Here is a 19,029-nt window from a genome sequence, read left to right as displayed (position 1 = left end):
GTGTGTTGTTCACACAGAAGTAACATACAGGCCTCACTTAGAGGGGAAGTTGCGGGGCCAGGGTCGGGGGGAGGAGAGTGGGAGCTGATGTGGCAGCAGCCGCGCCCCCCAGGCCGCCCCAGAACACCTGTACTGCCAAGAGAAGCCTGAGCTCCAGGTAAGCCTCTCAGGGTCAGACAGACAGCAAAGGGCAAATGCTGGATTTCTATGTTTTTTCCACTGCTTCCCCAAATCAGGCTGCTGAGCCCAACAGAGCAGCCCTGGAGAGAGGTGCCGGAGGCTGCACAGGGAGGGGCCACACAACACAGCATCACACCGAGATGTCACCCGTGCAAACTACCACAATCCCTGCTGGTGTGAATCAATTAAGGGAATGCTCTTAAAAGGAAATTTTGAGGCCTGACCATGAAACATTCAGATTCAACTAGTAAAACCGTACTTGGATTCTACAGAACGATAAAGTTCCTTCAAAAAAAAAAAAAAGCATATGCAGGAGGCTGGAGAATTAATCATATGGGAAACCAACACGGACTTCGGTTTCTCCACCCTCAATACCAAAGCCCATCAACACCCACACTAGGACCTCCGTCACAGCCCCCCTAGGCCAAAGTTACCTGTCCCAGGAGAGGACAACAGCACATCGGCCACCGGACACACACACTCTGTCCTTGCTCAAGATAGCCAGCACTCTCAGGCAAGGACCCTGGACTGCGGCTCCCACCTACACCTGAGTGTCACGGCAGAGTCTCCAACCCCACCATTCTGCACCTCAACAGGACACAAAACTCCCCAACTGAATAAACAATCACTATGGACATACAGGAGAGATGTTCAGAAGCTGAATCTAATTTAACCAGAAACTGTCATATAAAATTTAAATATTCTGGTCATCATTGGCTGCATTAGTTTTTCTGATTATAAATTACATAGATAGTGCCATCTAGAATTCCAAATATAATTATGGCATTTATCAATGATCACAACATTTGTGTATAAAAGGGACTCATAACGCACACAGTCCTTTGAAACAAACACTAAAAAAAAAAAGATTAATGTCACTTTCTTTTAGATTTTATTTACTTATTTCAAAGAAAGAGAGAGCACGTGAATGAGCAAGGGTAAGGGCAGAGGGAGAGGGAGAAAGAAAGAATCTCAAGCAGACTCTGCACTGAGTACGGAGCCCAACATGGGTCTTGATCCCAGGACCCTGAGATCATGACCTGAGCTGAAATCGAGTTGCACGCTCAACCAAGTGAGCCACCCAGGCGCCCCCAGTGTCACTCTCTATACAATGCAACAGCCAGAAAAATCTTGCTTACCATACCTTGATCTGTTGTCTAGAATGACTTGAAATAAGATGGAGATTTCTCAGTGTGTCATTTATCAGCCACTGCCAACCATCTGTCAAAGGAACAAAAGACATTCATTTACCCAGTTAAGAACATGTAGATGAAATTAAAAACAATAGATCTTCTACCTCTTAAAGTTGGTAACCTTAGAGATGAATCTGGAGAAAATCTAAGGTAAACGTTACGCAGGTTATACAAAAATCCAAGGGCCCTCTCCATTCGGAGAGAAAGCCTTCTTTTGGCTACTGAAATGTCAAACTGTTACCGTGAGAAATTTTTGCTCTTTTAACACCGCAAGCTTCAGGGCACCACTTCTGGAAGCACCTCTCTCTCAAACAATGTCCCTGGGCCCCCACCCATAAAAACCTAAATATTTAACTCAGTTAGATCCCACACTGAGCATAGAATGCTAAATTTATCCAATTCTTTTTTTTTTTTTTTTTGGTCTCCTGGTCCCAGAACTTGAGGCTGCAAAAGCAAAGAATAAAGTCAGCCAGGGGATAAAGGTGACCCCAAGGCCCCTTTCTTACTGCCTCTGTGGCCACGTGCCATAGAAGGTGGAGGGCTCGAGGCCTGCAGAGGGGCCTGGCCACTGCTCCACAAGAGCTGTCCCTCCTCACACATCCTGCCTGCACCCCGGTTCCTGCAGGCCTGCACCATGCATCTGTCAGGGTAAGGGACAACCAAGACTGCCCGGCACTGGGGGCAGGTGCCACAGGCAGAGTGGCAGCCAGGAGCTCTGAGGAAGGAGCCTGACCTCTCATTAGACAAGGGAAAGATTCTTTCTGAGGAGGAGAGTGCGGGGGGATGCTCATTATTTACAACGGGTTATCATCTATCCTAGCTGGTTCATTTTCTTTTTAATTTGAAATAGTTCTGGGAGGAAATGCTACAGTGTGAGTCCACAAAGAAGAAGAAAAGCACTTACCAATTATGACGTCACCTCTAAAAGGCATCTTGGAAAGGGACAAGTTTTCTATTAAAATGCACACTATGAAGGAAAAGAATAAATGCAATGTCATTCTCCAGAAGTGCCCATTGCAGCGCCCACCCTGCTGAGTGCTGAGCTGCTGGTACCAAGTCCCTCCGGCCACTCCGGACGCGTCAGTGCCGGTGTCTCCGGACACACCAGTGCCCGTGTCTGGCCAGCCTGTGAGCAGCCCCAGCACCTCCTCAGCTGTGCAGCCTCAGGGAACCTGCTCCAAACCTGGCCCAGGTAGAGGCAGCCCCAGGGCCACACGGAGCAACACAGCCCACAGCTACAGATGTGACCCCAGGGTCACCCACATGAATCCCCAGGGACAACTCTCGATTCAGAGGACGCATGTGCTGACGGGGCCATCGACACTTACAAGTGACCAGGAGCTATGGCACCTGCCTGAAATGAGGACCACAGAGGAGCTGTTAACGCAGGAGGAAAGGGGGTCTCCAAAGACAGTGGCAACAGTCCTGTCACAGGTGAGACTCACAGTCCACCTAGGTCAGGACAGGTGAGCACCCAGGAGTCCACTGAGGGGCCAAAATGCGGACAAACCAAGAGCACTGAGCTGCATGCAGTCAACAAACAAAGAAATTAATGCTATTATCCTCAACAGAATGGTTCCTGGACAAGCCATGGTGTAAAATCTTGGGTAAATTCCTGACCTCTGTGAATAATTAGTGTCAGTTTTTTTACAGAAACACAACTGCACTACTAGGTATCTACCCCAAAGATACAGACATAGTGAAAAGGGGCACCTGCACCTCAATGTCCGTATCAGCAATGTCCACAATAGCCAAGGAGCCGAGATGCCCTTCAACAGACGAATGGATAAAGAAGATGAGGTCCATATATACAAGGGAAGATCACTCAGCCATCAGAAAGGATACATACCTACAATTTGCACTGACGTGATTGAACTGGAGGGGATTACGCTAAGGGAAGTAAGTCAAGCAGAGAAAGACAGCTATCATATGGTTTCACTCATATATGGAACATAAGGAATAGTGTGGAGGACCACAGCGGAAGGGAAGGAAAACTGAATGGGAAGAAATCAGAGAGGGAGACAAACCACGAGAGACTCTGGACTCCGGGAACCTAACTGAGCTTTACAGAAAGGAGGGGGGTGGGGAGATGGGGTATCTGGGGGTGATGGGTATTAAGGAGGGCACATGTTGTGATGAGCACTGGGTTATATGCAACTAATGAATTGTTGAACACTACATCAAAAACTTATGATGTACTATATGCTGGCTAACGGCTAACTGAACATAACAAAAAAAAAGTTGAAATAAGGGATTAAAATAAATGACCAAAATTGTCACCATATAAAGACTAAGGAGTGCACACTTTGAAAGGGATTTTTCAGTGTAAAGGAAACTGAACATATTTAGAAATTATAAAAAATAAAAATTCCAAGAAGCCAATTCAGTATTTTTGCAATTTTTTTCTTATATTAAACTTATTTACTGTTTAGATTTTTAAGGAGTATTCTTTATACATCAATTTTTATTGTCTATGATGATGATGATGATTGACATAATTTGTACATTACATATCATTAAAGACCAATGGTTTGGGGTCCCTAAATAAATGTACATAGTTCATCAAAAAATCTGGTATTTGTGAAAATATTGCATCATTTCAGCTATTTATTACTTTAAAAGAAAGGGGGGGGGCGCCTGGGTGGCTCAGTCATTAATCATCTGCCTTCAGCTCGGGTCATGATCCCAGAGTCCTGGGATCGAGCCCCGCATGGGGCTCCCTGCTCGGCAGGAAGCCTGCTTCTCCCTCTCCCACTCCCCCTGCTTGTGTTCCCTCCCTCACTGTGTCTCCTTCTGTCAAATAAATTAATAAAATATTTTTAAAAAATAAAATAAAGTAAAAAAAAAAAAAAAAGATTACCACACCCATGGCAGAAATCGGTCCAATATAATCAATAGGTTAAAGACACCACCCACTGCAAAGAAAACCACCAAAGTGTGGGATGGAATCCACAATGCTCAAGGGAGGGTGGCCCTGGACCCACCACACCACGGAGAAACATCAGAGAAAAAACTACCACTGGCGTTTTGGTGACCACCCCCGGGCACCTGGCACGGCCACACCCACCCTCAAGCAGGAAGGAATGGTGCTGCTTCCCAACGGACAACCCCCTTTTTAGGCTCTCTCTACTCCCCCCTTTGGTCCCTCAACTCCCGCCTCGACCCCAGAAACCAGGCCTGAGCTGGAGTGTGACAGAAGTCAGGCAGCCAGGTTGGGCGCAGGACAAGCACCTCCAGACCCTGGTGCTGACAATAGCTCCCCCCGAGGTCACAGTGTGCTGGGGTGCTTCCTGCCGTCCCGCAGGGACCCAAGGGCCAGACAGCCGTGCCCTCAAGTGCCGCCGGCCAGAGCTGAGAGCACAGCCACGCAGTCTGCATGGTGCCTGGGGTGCCGCAGAGCAAAGGTGAGCCGGTCCCCCTCCTCACAGCTCCTGACTCCCATTACCCACGACCAGGAACAAGGTCCCACCTAGCGCTGGCAGAGACTCCGGCCACCACCCTGCTTTTCTCTCTAACAACGTAACCAACTCCTGGAGATCTCATGCCATTGTGGGCAGTCATGTGATTCTCCATGCTCTCCTGATGGGCTCCAGCGGTCACTGCACCGGCAGTGGCCACATGTGCCTGTGGGCGCAGACCGCCCGTCTGCCCTTACACGGCTCTGCGTGCCGAGCCTCAGCAGTGGCACCCAGGACAGTGAGCAAACTGGAAAGCCTGTGACAGCTCACACGCTGGGGCTGGAGCCAGGGTTGCTAAGCTCTGATTGTGGCCAACCTGAGAGAGAACGCCGTTGTTCTCTCTGGTTACGGGAACCAGCATCCCCCTGCCTGCTGGAGGAGGCTGAGCACCTGTCAGCAACGCAGAGGCTCCCTGGGTCTGTGCTCAGGTGGAATCTCTGCTCTGGCAAATTTAAGAGATCTGCGCAGCCTGTAAACAATCACCTTTTCATTCACCACAGGACAAGGATTTCCTCTAATTCTGTGTTGTGCCTACTGGCTTTATACATGGTGTATTCCCCCATCCAAAAGTTTTCAATACTTATGTAGACAAACATACTTTCTACTGCTTGTTTCCAGTTATGCTGGGTGGCTATGTGCCAGAAGCCAGAAACAGAACAGAACCACAGTCCTCACCAGTAGGAACTATCGGAGGAAGTATTAAGACGCGGTGTCCAGGTCTGCTTTACAATGCAGGGAAAACAGACAAGTGGCAAACAATGAGACCTGTTGGAGCGGGAGCAGAGATAACACGGGGCTCCACAAGCTATTTCTCTGTGTTTTTGTGTAGATTTGAAATTTTTCAAATTAAGATTTTTAGGGACCGATGCTATCCTACAATGTCTCCTAAAATTTCTTTGAAATTTTTTAAATTCCATTTTTTGTATTTGAGTTTTTAGTTAATCAGAAATTTAGTTCTGGATATATGAGGTGAGGACATGATTTTCTTTTCTTTCACACAGCCCTTGGTGACATCATCATCCCTCAGTAAGCCACCTTCCACACCAACGTTGGAAGTACCTGTGTCACATATCAAATCTCACTCGTGTCATTACATCGGCATCTACTTCTGATCCCGTCTTCTGTTCTACCTGCCTGTTTGCCCACTCCTAAGAAAATGCCACTCTGCTTTGAGTGGTTTTACAGTATGTTTTAAGGACTGGAAAATCCAAGTCCTCAATATTTTATTTTTTAAGACTTTATTTATTTGAGAGAAAGAGAGAAAGCACAAACAGGGGGAGGGACAGAGGAAGAGGGAGAAGCAAACTCCCCGCTGAGCAGGAAGCCCCCCCCCATGGGGCTCAATCCCAAGACCCTGAGATCATGACCTGAACCGAAGGCAGATGCTTCACCGATGGCCACCCAGGCGCCCCCAAGTCCTCAATATTTTAAAAAATAATTTTCTTGGAGATTTGCCCTGAACATGAACTTTAAATGTATTCTATCAAGTTATAAAAAAGGGGGGGGGGGGGCAGTGCCTGGCTGGCTCAGTTGGAACAGCGTGTGACTCTCGATCTCAGGGCTGTGAGTTCAAGCCCCATGATGGGTGTAAAGATTATTTAAAAACAAAATCTTTAAAAAAAAAAAACACAGGGCTTTGTAACTCCCTGTGAGTCTACAATCATTTCAAAATAAAAAGCTAAAAAAAAGTTACAGACTAGGTCATTCAGATCAACCCACCAGCTAAGTAAGAACATTTTTATTTTTTTTATTATTTTTTTAAAGATTGATTTATTTGAGAGAGCAAGAGAGTACGTGAGGGGGGGAGGGTTAGAGGGAGAAGCAGGCTCCTCACTGAGCAGGGAGCCCGATGCGAGACTCGATCAGGGACTCCAGGATCATGACCTGAGCCGAAGGCAGTCCCTTAACCAACTGAGCCACGTAGGCGCCCTATAAGAATATTTTTAAAAGGCTGGACAAAAGTAAACTGTGTGTGCTTAAGTCACTGCGGAGCTGCCAAGGAAATGGAGAGCCACAAGCAGAGGCTGGGGGCCACAGCCCTGAGCTGGGCCACTTCTGCCAGAGTGGCCGTGGTGACTCCGGAGAAGGCACACACTCGAAAATCCAGGAAGACAGCCAGAGTATCCACGCGCCTCTACAGGCAACTGGGACAGAACGTGGAGTCCAGAGCACCTCATGGGCCTTGAATCCAAAGGACCACATCCTAGACAAACCTAGACGCAGGTCAGCTGGCTCCAGCCGGCACAGAACCGCTCAAGCCTGACAGGGATGGAGGCGCCCCAGGCTGCTCGCACCCCTGGCCTCCAGCCAGAAGCCAACGGAAAAACCCTCTGGGGGAGGAAACAGTCCTGAACCTCAAAGGACTTCTCTAACTCTTCATGCCCAGTGTCCACACCTATACAAGCACAACCACACAACTCTACACAATATGGCACTATTACACATAGATTTTAAATGCTTACTTTGTTCAGAAAGGTAAAAGAAATCATTGAAAACTATGATAGTAATACAGAAACTATTAAAACATAGAGATTCTGAACACAAAATTACAAGAATTAGGGGACGCATGGGTGGCTCAGTCAGTTGAGCGTCCAACTCTTGATCACAGCTCAGGTCTTGATCTCAGGGTCGTGAGTTCAAGCCCCATGCTGGGTGTGGAGCCTACTTTAAAATAAATTAATAGACAAACACAAAAATTAGGAATTCAACTGACGGGTTTAATAACAAATAAGACACAGCTGAAGAGAGAGCCCGTGACATGGACTATGGGGCACAGACCCCACACTGAAACGGACAGGCAAGGGGAGGAGGCAGGAGGGACGTGAAGGTGGAGACGCAGGTCTACCTTGCGAAGCCTGGCACCCCAGACACAGTGGGAGAAAGGGGAGCAGAAGAGTGAAATCTGGAGAAAAAACGGCTGAGTTCTTCCAAAAGTGACCCAAACAGCCTGCTGACACACAGATTACAGAGACCCTGTCACCCACTTGCTCTCCGTGTGTTGTGTGAGCCATGAAAACCAGACACGAAGTGGCCAGAGAAAATTAACAGACTGCCTCCAACAGAGCAGCGAGGAATAGGTAAGTTCTCAACAAAACAGGAAACTGAGAAAACAACACAAAGTTATCTTTAAAGTGCCAATCAATAAGTCAATGTGGAACTTAAGTTCTACACCCAGCAACAATACCCTTTAGGAATGAAGGTGAAAAAAGACATTTTCAGACAAATCAGAGGTCTTATTGCCAGCAGACATGCCCCATGGAAAACTTGAAGAGCATCTGTTCTTCAGGCAAAGGAAAAAGACCCCTTCAGAAGCTCAGAAATGCAGAAAGGAATAAAGAGATTTCTTAAAAGACAGGCATGTGGATACATTTAAATGAGTTTCAACTACATAAAACAATAGTTTTGTGTGACTGAAAACATGTATGAAATTGGAAGACATGACAAGAGTAGCTTGTGTCAGGAAGGTTGTGCCTGGGTCCTCATCTCCCACACTAGGAAGCAAATTAGTAATATGTGTTCAAGAAAAATGCTCTGGCTTACTTCCTCCTGGTGACTAAGTGCCCTGGAGAGCCTCACCTTCCTCTGTCCCCACGTACTGACCTGGCAATAGCTCCGACTGACCCAACAGGGTGCAAGCTAGTGCCCCCACCCAAGAGCAGCAACACCCCCCAGCATGTGCCCCCCCACGATGGCCCCCAAGGCGCATCCCTTGCAGGCAGCCCCCCAGAACAGAGAGCAGGGTGGGAAAGAGGGAGGGGTGGATGGAGAGCACCCCCCCCAACATACACACACCCACACGACAGACCACAAGCCACAGCAATCCTCCGTGGTGGTATGAAAACACCAAAACAGCAATAAGGTTGCTTTTTTTTTCTCTGTCTTTGCACAAAACAAAGCAGTTTCTCTATGTCACCATCACTCCAGCATGGGTAAGTGGTAGGTGCGGCAGGTGAACGAGGAGAGGGGAAGGCAGCCTCTCCTCAAGTCTTTCCAAATACCACCACCAGGAAGCAACTGAGAACAGGCAGTGATTCCGTGCTCCCCCACTCATCACGGCTGGGCGGGCCTAGGGGACAGGCCCAGCACCACGCGCTGCCCGGGGCACACCACGTGGTGCGGACTCTGAAGTGCACCCCGCCACCATGTGAGGAAGGGCCTGACGGTACACATGTTCCTTCTGCCGGTCATTTCCTGTCTTGAGAAGCCATTTCTCCTAAGCTGCTGACATAGATCTGTGATGGTGGGCGACATACGTCTGACAGTGCCCGGGTGTGCGTCCAGCAGCTGCCGTGATAAAGCTGAAGCAGCTCACCCACTGGCACGGGAAGCTGCGATCACTTATCAGCAAGGCGTAGTATACACAACAGGATCCCAACTTCACAAGGCATAACTCTTCAAGGAGAGAAGAGCTACCTTGATGGAATCCTAATACACAGGCAACGGCGCAGCAGGAGACCCCGTGGTCAACGGGGACCACGCCTCCAGGGGCCCACCCTGTAGGCCGGACAGCGTTGCTCTGGCTGCGAGCTGGAGAGCCTGCACCCACCCTACACAAGCCACAAAACCCAGGAACAGTCTGCAGATCACGAGCTGTGAATGGCGTGCAGGGGAGTCTGAATGGCTCTGCACCCGAGGGCAGTGACCAAGTCCTCATCCAAGGGCCACACGCTTATCTTGGCCAAATGGCAGCCCCTCAGCAGTTCCAGCTGTCAGCTCACAGAAACCAGTTCTCGTGTCTGGAGTTTATTCTCCAGTGACATCAGTCGAACTCATGGGAACGGAGAGAAGCTTCTGCAGGCCAGGCGGGAGGCACGGACAGAAGTCCAAGGGGTCGGCGCAGACTCTGCCATCAGCCAAGGGCTGCAGGGTCGCAGGCCTTCTCCCTGTGCACGACCGTTTGGTGGCGCACGCCAAGCGCGCTCACTCAGCGCTTCAGGAACTTGGTCACCAGCAGCCCGTGTGTAAGGCAGGTGAGGCCCCTCAGGGCAACTGGAGTCAGTGAGGACACAGCCCTCCAGGTACTCGAGACAGACCATCTTCATTAGCAACGGACTTAGAAACTCAAGTCAGGCTCCCTTCCCCGCACCATGTGGAACGGTCTACGACACGTCTGTGCTTCCTTCCTTGCATCCGTAAAGAGAATCACTGAAAATAAAACAACTTACTTGGAAGAAGCCTGAGGGAAACCTGAGCCTTGTAACAAACCGCTGGGGATCTGAGGGGACCCCGCCAGCCTCATCTAGGGTTGAGAGTCTGGGCGCCACTTTTACAACAGACTCAGATCTGCAAGCTCTGTTCAGATCTGCAAGCTCTGTTCAGCTCTCCTGCTGCCACTGCCTGAATCCCTCCCTCCACACCCCAGCATCGACTTTGCCCTTCGCTGCTCCCCTGATGTGTTTCCTCAGCGAGTGGCTTCGTTCTTCTTTCTCAAGGACCAGCACCGACACAGTGTGCGGCTATGGCGCACTCTGGTTTTCTTGGCTACAGCCTCTCGCCGTTATGCTGCTCCTCACCTGCATGCTACACAGGTGTGGGTGTGTGCACACCGCCCCTCAGGCCATGCGGCCCTGCTGAGGTCGCCTGTGCCTCTGAGCACAGCCAAGCTGCAGAGGAACGGGGCATGGACTCGCGTGTTGATGATGTTGCTTTTTAAACAGACCCCAGGAGCCCCTGACTTCTTCCCGCTTGCAGGCCGGGCAAGTGCTGTCCTGTATGGTCTCAGATGCAGAGCAATCCTGGGGGCACAGCTCCCTGCCAGGCCACCACACCACTGTGATCTGAGACCTCTGCTGTGACCAGCTGTGGCCCAAGGTCCTGCCCACAACCCCTCACTGTACCCTTTGCTCCTCAGGGCCCCCTACGCCTGCCCGCCCAGGCCATACCCCACACACTTCCTGCTCACGGCCCAAGGGACCACCTCGTCCGCCAGGAGCCCAGCACCCAGGCTGCTCTGTGACAGAGGGATGCACACCAGTCCTGCACGAAGGCCCCACTGCCGTCCGGGGCTGCACGCGGAGGTCAGAGCAGCACAGACGCTATGCACAGCTCGGCGGGTTGGAGGCCCGCAGACCAGCTCTGAGGTCGGACTACAGGGAGTACGGGAAGCTCGGCAAGACCCTCTGCAGCCACTCAAGGGTTTGCACATGGTCACTGCTCCTTAATAAAACAGAGACTCTTGGGGCGCTGGGGGGCTCAGTCTCTGGGCATCTGCCTTTGGCTCAGGTTGTGATCCCAGGGTCCTGGGATCGAGTCCCACATCGGGCTCCCTGCTCCGTGGGAGGGCTGCTTCTCCCTCTCCCACTCCCACTCCCCCTGCTTCTGTTCCCGCTCTCGCTGGGTCTGTCAAGTAAATAAATTCTTAAAAAAAAAACAACAACTGAGAATCCCAACTGAGGACTGAAGCAGAAGTAGGAAGCTAGCAGTTCTTTGTGAAGACGAGGATCTGGGGCAAATGAGAGCAGCAAGGCATATGCTGCAACCCTCTTCCTGGGCTAGCTGGCTGCTGGCAGGCATAGACAGCCCTGTGGCCGAGGAGGGGTCCAGGGCGCCAACCGGGTGGGGCAGGGCACAATGGGAGGAAGGACACAGAAGGAACAGTGAGAACCAGTGCAGTGGATTATTCCAGAAGCAAAGGGACAAGAGCTCCAGGAAGAAAAGGAACTACCAAGCACGCATACTGAAGGGTCTGGTCCAGAGGTCAGGCTGGGGGACTGCACAGAGCGCTCAGGGAGCCTGGGAGGGACGTAGGACTGGCAGTGCCCGCCCCTCCCCCACCAGCCCAGCCCCAGCCATGTGCTTACCAGTCCCCACCCTATGGTCACTGCACCAGAGGCCTGCCCTCTGAGCCTACAGGCCCTCCCTGACTTCTCCACTCCCCGGTGAGGGGCTCCCCTGCATCCAGGCCCGCCCTCCTGCGCACAGACAGGCGCCTGACAAACGACCCCCAGACAAGTGGAGGAGTGCTGGGGTTTCCCGTGGATTTAGCTGGGAAGGCTCCAGGAAAGCTAGGCATTGTCTGAGTTCCCTGTGGACATTCAACTAAAATCTGAAATCTACCCTTTGCTGTACAGTTACATACACAGTGCACTGAGGAGGGAAAGATGGTGACATCCCTTCGTGAAAGACAAATCACACCTCCGTTCGCCCACCCTAGCCCAGCTGCCGACCCTGTGGCTGCCAAAATACATCAGAACACGCAGGAGTGGAGGCGGGAGGCGGGCCCTCGGTCGCAGGAGCTACGTGTGCCACGGCACACTTCTGGCCCAGAGGACCACGAAGACCATGCAGCACTGAAGACAGGGAAGCAAAGGCCCTTAGGACTTTGTCACGTACAAGCCCATGGCTCAGACCTACCTGCTTGTCTCATGAGTTCTCCTCCGAGACCCCTGAAAATTAATGAAGACATTCAGAGTTAAAATCTTTCTTATACATCACAACATAAAATATCCTCACTAAGTGACAGATGTAACTTCGGACTCCGAACAGTGAGATGCTGCTCAGCCGCACTTCTTCCTGCTGGTAATCACTGCCTTTCTGTAAAGAAATGGAAGATGTGCCGTGACCATCCTCCAGATGAAGTCATTCTGATTCTCAGGTATTCCTGGGCACGATAATCCTTATGGCATGAACCGCACTGTACAGTCACACGGCACAGATCCCAAATACTGCTCAACTCTTACTCTCTAAGAACAAGGGACACCGGGAAGTCACCACCACCCAGCCCGAGGAAGCAATCCATTAACGTCCGCTAGAGAAGAAACACGGCCCGTTCTGGACACCTAATACCGTACACTGAGCACAGCAAAGTGGCAGATGTGAACATAAGCGCACTCCACGAGAAGACAGAAGTCTGTTTATGAGACTGCAGCTCCTGGTGCAGAGTAACAGGACTGTCTCCCTTCTGTGCTAAGCGATTCAGAAACTGGATGACCTCTAGGAAAGGAAGGCTCCCGACATGGAGAACAGAGTCTGGCGCGGGAGGGAAGCAGACAAGTCAAGGGCGCTCCCAGGCTCGGGGTGGGGAGCCAAGCCCAGGGGCCACCTGCCCACTGAGTCCAGGAGAAATTTAAACCAAATTCAAAAGCAGCACAGATGTATTTAGAATCTGTAAAATGCTAATGGACACCACCATAAGCCATCGGCTATCAGACAAAGCTACGCACACTAGGGCATTCCCTCGTCCTGGTGGGTCTGCCTGAGGCTCTCTGCCCACTCCGGACCACAGTTTATCAGTCCAGGGGGCTGAAGCATTTCACCAGAAAGAAATGAGCATGCTCTCTACTTTAGGCGGAGCTGCTCCTCTTTGCTGTCAGAACAGGTGGAAAGCCAGTGTGGATGGTGTCAGCGGAACAGTCGAGAGCCCAAGGGGAGCTCCCCAGGTGCTGACCCCTCCTCACCAGCCATCAAGGAAAGCGTGCGGCGGGAGCAGTCACATCCATGCCAGAAAGCACAGCCACGCCACCCTCCCTCCCTGGGACCGTGCCATGCTGTGCAGCTGCTGTCCGTGTGCACACTCAGCTCCACCAGGTACTTCTGGTGAAGTGTCCATTAACTCACACTGGGGAAGAAAGCAGCACCCCTGTGAGTCGCTCAGGAGGTGCGCATCGTCTGCAGGGAAACACAAACATCCTGCCCCAACCAGAGTGGAAGGACAGTTGAAGGGGACAACACTGTGGAAGCATCCCAAGACCTCAGACACATCTCTGCACCAACCATGGGGCCTGTGGAGCCACGGAAGGTCCGGACACAGGCCCAGCCACGTCCCACAAGTGCTCAAGGGATGCGAATGAGCCCCCCCTACACACTGGCTCAAGTACAGGTCTGTCCGTGGGGGGACAGCCGTTAAGAGAGGCCGTCTGTGCCACCGAGCCATCAACAGAGCTGTCCAGAAAAAGGGATTCTGAAATAGGACAGGAGCGCAGAAGACCAGCTTTAAATGAACTTAGACCAGCTGCCAAAGCAGCAGAGAGCAACGCTAGCTAGCCCCTGACCAGGGGCTCAGGCCGGGACCACTGCCTCTCGGCCCCCTTCCAGGGCTTCTCCTGCTGAGGAACTTCTTTCAGAACTACTCAGGTGACCTGAGTAGGTCTGAGACCCTGGCCAGGGGTAAGAGCAGGCCACGCGCTTTCAGGAAGAGACGAAAAGGTGAACACGTCAAGAACAACAGAGAACAGGCCACATTCCCTACCCTGAACAGTTACATTAGAAAGCCACAAAGAAAAATGAAAAGGTAAGCCCCAGACTGGGAGAAAATTCTGGGCGATCACATCTATAAAGAGCTCACATCTAGAACACATGGAGTGCTGACAGCTCAGTGAGAAAACAGACCATGAAATTTTTTTAATAAGCAAAAGATCTGAACAGTCACTTTACGAAAGGAGACAGAAGGTGGCCAGTTACACAGGAGAAGATGCCAAGCTCACTGGGAGATGCAGGGAGATGCACCTCCGGGCCGTGCCCGCGGCCTCTGCACACCCACAGGGGCGGCTCCCAGTGAAGACTGCCCACCATGTGTGATGAGGACAGAGAACACTCCCAAACACTGCTGGTGGAAGCAAAGGGGCGCAGCCCTTCGGACAAGTCTGACGGGGCCTTAAAAATATACCACCACCACCTCCCCCAGGGATTTACCCAAGAAAAGTGGAAACACACATCCAGACCAGGACTTGACCCACCAATGTTCACAGCACAAGTACCCCACGTAGCCAAAAGCTGGAACAACCCAACCCCCACCCAAACCTCGTGGGCAGATAAACACACCAAGCACACGGTGACACAAAGACAACACCGTGGTGCACACCACAACCGGGGTGAGCCTCTGAAACCTCACGCTAAGCGAAAGCAGCCAGACCACAAGGACGTCCCAGTGGGACTCCATCTGCATGAAATTCACAAGGGGCAGCACTACAGAGAAAGAGCTCAGATGGGGCCCTCGGGGCTGGGCTGGGGACGGCTGCAAAGGGCAGGAGGAAAGCGTCAGGTGACACCAGCCGTTCGGCATGGCGGCTGCATCCACACGGCCATCTGCAATGACCAGCACCCATCGGACCACACGCTTACACAAGCAAACTTTATTACAGGACACGGAAACCTCCATAAAGCTTAAAAACACCAACGAGGCTAGTTCGACCTTCACATCTTCTGACTGTGATGCCCCTTCAAAGAAAGTAACACAAGCCAGGTATCCATGGGGGTGCCTGGACAGAAGCCCTAACAGCCCAGCCCAATCTTCACTGACAGAGTGTTTTTTCTTTAAGACACAAAACAAGAACGTGGGGTTTGTGAAGCTTACCTGTATAACTGACGATCATAAAGCTAAAATGAAAAAGTGAAAGTCAGTTATTTAAATTAATTGATATTTTAAAACCACACAATAGATACAGAACATTACTGAGCACGGACAGGAGTGATGGGGACACAGCAGGAACAAGCGTTTCTCAGGCTGGGCGTCCTCAGAGAGCTGACAGCGGGGTCCTCATGACGGAGCCTACTCTACTCCCAGCAAGCACCTCACGACAGCCTGCTTTCTAGTGCCCCCATTGGGAAGGGGAAACCAAGGCACAGAGCGGGGAGCCAGGACTGACCTGTGTCCTGGTTCCAAGGTCCCCAGACAGCCTCTTGGGCAGCCGGGACCACCAGCACCCCTCTCCCCAGGATGGCACTGAGCTTGGCCAATGCCTTCTTTCTGTCCCACAGAAACTCAAGGGGGGCAGACTCTGCTGCTTCCTGAACTCCACAAGGACCCCTAGCTTGGGGATGCCCCACCTGGCTGCTGAGTCTCCATGCTACACCCCTCTCAGCACCACCCTCATGCACACTACCGCACAGCACTCCCACACCCCACTGAAGGGATTTGCCAAAATCATACAGTAGCATACGCAGGATGAGGATCTGCTATCAAAATGGTGTTATACCTACAGAGATAAATCTTAAAGAATATAGAACTCTATTCGGAACAACAAATATTCAACCCATCTAAGTCCTCATGAGTGACTTTGATGTTATCTGGTAACATTAGGCCTGTCATTCACACTTCACTTCTTCTGAATCGCAGAGCTTTGGAAAATCTCAAAAACCCAAAAAATGGACACACTTCCCCCCCAACCCTGAGATGTGCAAACACAGAATCTGGGTGTAATTTCAGATGGCAGTCCCACCGTGGAGGCACAGGTGAGAGTCAGAGCCATCATACTCATTCTATGTGCCGCCTCCACAGAACAGGCCACGTCCATGACAGAGGCGTGGAACGCGGCCGAGGCGCTGAGCTCCCAGGGAACAAGTGTGGCCGGGCAGCACAGAAGAGACCGTGTCACTGCACGGGGCCCGATCGGTGGCAGGAGGAGAGCGCGTGCACCTCCCACCCCAGACGAGCCACCAGTGAGGCCAAAGAGGAGACCTGCTTCTGAGAGATGGGCCCCAGGACTGATCTCAGCAGGGCCTGGCCTGTCATCAGACTCTGGGGCTTCGATCAGGGCTGAGGAGGCGGGAGAGAGCTTGTAAGGGCAGAGGACAGTTCCAGGCACCAGGAGACCTGGAGAATGGGACCCTCCCGGGGGCCGCACACAAACCTGCTGGTGAATCTGCTTCAGGCCCTGCACTGCCGCTTCATCCAGGTAGTCTGCGACGGGCCTGCATGGGTTCAAACACAACAGCTGAGATTCTGAGGACAGCAAGCACTAAGGGGGCCTGGGGCTCAGAAAGGTCTGCACTTTGTTCAGGTGCCCAACCAGCTTCCCCAAACACCTGTAGAGGGTAATCCCCTAAAAGCAGCATCTACTCAAAGAGGGAGGTGTATGGACCTTCCCATAAAGCCGTGACCCGTGCAGCAGCTTGCTGACAATGGATACAGCCCTGGGATGGAGAAAGAAAGAGCCCTGCTGGAGAGCCGGGACCCCCAGGGCCACAGAGCAGCCTATATGACTGTCTGACGAAAGAGACAAGACTCCCCCTCCCCCCCGCTGCTGAGCTGAGGGCCTTGTGACCAGATGAGAGCTCACACAGTGGCCTCACTGCCACCAAGGCACAGCTGGCCCTCAGCCTGCATCCAAGAACCTGGATCTCGGGAGGCTTCCCACCCTTCCCTAACTGTGAATGAGGGTTCTCTGTGCCTAGACTGTTGGTACAAACCAGGTGCCTTATGCTGAAATCTGTTTTCCTTCTGGGAGTCTGGGATGTGGGTCCAGGCAGAGACTACCCATATCCCAGCCCCCAAGAAAACCCCAGGTGCTGGTCTCTCTGACCTGCCCCGGCGGATGCTTCCCAGGTTGTCATGCCCTGGTGCATCCCATGCCACTGTACTGGGCAGGACTCTGGCTGTCACCTGGTCTCTGCTCAATCACAGAGAGCACTGCCATCAACACCAAGTCCTCGGCCTGGCCCACAGGTGCCATCTCACCCCCATGTGGATGTCATTAAAGTTGCACGGCAGTGTACATCGAGGCCATGGGGCGCAAGGGGGTGAACCAGACCAAAGCTCCTGGGCTTGTCACCAGAACCCTGCCTCACATGGCCCCCAAGGAATCATCCGGAATAATCTGATGGGATTAAAACACAGTGTTCCTCAAACTGCAATCCAAAATCCAGGCTGCAAACACTGTGGTGTGTTGTGAGCTTTTCCTTTTGTGGAAAAGTCGGTTGGAAAGAGAAGTAGAAACCCCAATGGTAGCCCTACAAACGTACAAAACATGGAGCTGCTCCGAATGTCCGTGTGCTCCCCCGCCACGTTAGAGCTCTGCCGGCTAGAGAAGTTCTCAGTGGAAACGTTACCATTTATATTCTCTGGTATTCTAAATTATGAAAAGTAATAACGAGCGAGGAATATTGAGTATACAGCCCACTCACTATCCTCTTTGAAAACATGTCTTGCTTTTATAACCTAACTCGATACCCAGAAAGACAAGGGAACGTAAGAAAACAGCCACTCGACACCTAAGGCCATCAGTGGCCCCAGCTGGCCAGGAACTCGCAGGCTCCCACTGGAGAGGTGGCAGTCCATCAACAGACACGGCTCGTGAGAGGAGAGAAAACACTGAAAAACTTCGTCAAATAAAACACGGGAATCTGACGACCCAGTGACGCCGTCCCAAGTAAACGAACAGGAAGGTGGACGGGGGTCCCCAGCTCGCGACTGCAGTGGTTCTTCTGTGGTGCTTCTCCTACCTGCTCTCTTGTACCGCGAGCCTGCACAGGCCGCGGGCGACCTCCGCACAGGCAAGCACAGCTCCGTGCCGCGTGTGCAGGTCCAGACTCTGTGTCATCGACAGCAGACGTGGGAGAACTGCAAAGGACAGGGGCCAGACGACACATCAGTGAGTGCACAGAGGACAATGTGTCAGACTCACAGACTCAGAATCCAAAGGGGAGACATACCCGTGAAACGTGACCTCTGTAAGGGCCATGAGCGCAACACCTGGGACTTAACCCAAGTCAACAGGCCAAACCCTCCTTGGCACCCAGAGAAGTGAGCAAAATGGGGGAGGGGAGCTTCCCAATCCCCAGGTCCCCAAGACACAGGGCAGGGACACAAAGTGAAGAGAGAGAATTGGGTCTCTGCTGTGGCTGAATGGCTGGCAGAGGCTCTGCCTTGAGCACAGAGCAGGATGGAGGCCGAGCGGCAGGACATTGCAGTTGTGCGTGATGCACCTCAGTGTGGGAGCCTGCTGCCCCTGCTCAGAGCAAAGGAAACTTCTACGACTTTGGTGTTCTGGGGACAGAAAGCAAAGTGACAAAACCCTTGCGGGCTGGTGGAGTGCAGACGAGGAGCCATGTCCACACCAGCTCTGCCCCACCAACCTGGGAAATCACATCCCTCTGTGCTTCCACTTCCCTGAACACACAAATGCAGTGCTGCAGGGGTTATAGAAGCAAACGGCGTCCAAGCCAGAGGCCACACAGGCGCTCAAACATGGCAGCTCGCAGCGGTCAGTGTACAAGAACTGGGGAAATCCCTCATCCTGTTAATGCTCTCCGACCGGAAAAAAAAGGGCAAGGTGGAGCGCCCCTTCATTCAGGCCATGACGATTATCAATTATAGGTAAATAAGAGACTCCTGACATCGCATTTCACAAACAGACCATGAAGCTGAAGGCCTTTAGGAACTAATGGCCCAGAATGTGTGAGAGGCACACATTAAGTAAAATCGGTGACTTCATTTGGTCACAATGTGACCACTAGTTACCCTCTAAAAGTCAGTGAGAATA

The 19,029-nt window shown here is 51.8% G+C and overlaps 1 protein-coding gene across 2 annotated transcripts in view; it reads right to left on the bottom strand.

Moving 5' to 3' along the window:
• Nucleotides 1-19,029, bottom strand: part of TBCD (tubulin folding cofactor D) — a 161,039-nt gene that overhangs the window by 22,181 nt on the left and 119,829 nt on the right. For both annotated transcript variants that reach the window (XM_027626122.1, XM_027626121.2), the window contains exons 20-25: nt 17,990-18,107; nt 16,399-16,459; nt 15,123-15,145; nt 12,185-12,216; nt 2,278-2,340; nt 1,325-1,401 (exon numbers count right to left, since the gene is read on the bottom strand). In XM_027626122.1, the coding sequence (XP_027481923.1) occupies nt 1,325-1,401; nt 2,278-2,340; nt 12,185-12,216; nt 15,123-15,145; nt 16,399-16,459; nt 17,990-18,107 (374 nt within the window). The remainder of the gene's footprint in view (nt 1-1,324; nt 1,402-2,277; nt 2,341-12,184; nt 12,217-15,122; nt 15,146-16,398; nt 16,460-17,989; nt 18,108-19,029) is intronic.

Source organism: Zalophus californianus, chromosome 16, assembly GCF_009762305.2.
Source record: "Zalophus californianus isolate mZalCal1 chromosome 16, mZalCal1.pri.v2, whole genome shotgun sequence".
NCBI classification, from domain to species: domain Eukaryota; kingdom Metazoa; phylum Chordata; class Mammalia; order Carnivora; family Otariidae; genus Zalophus; species Zalophus californianus.
This window is presented reverse-complemented; position numbering and strand designations above follow the sequence as displayed.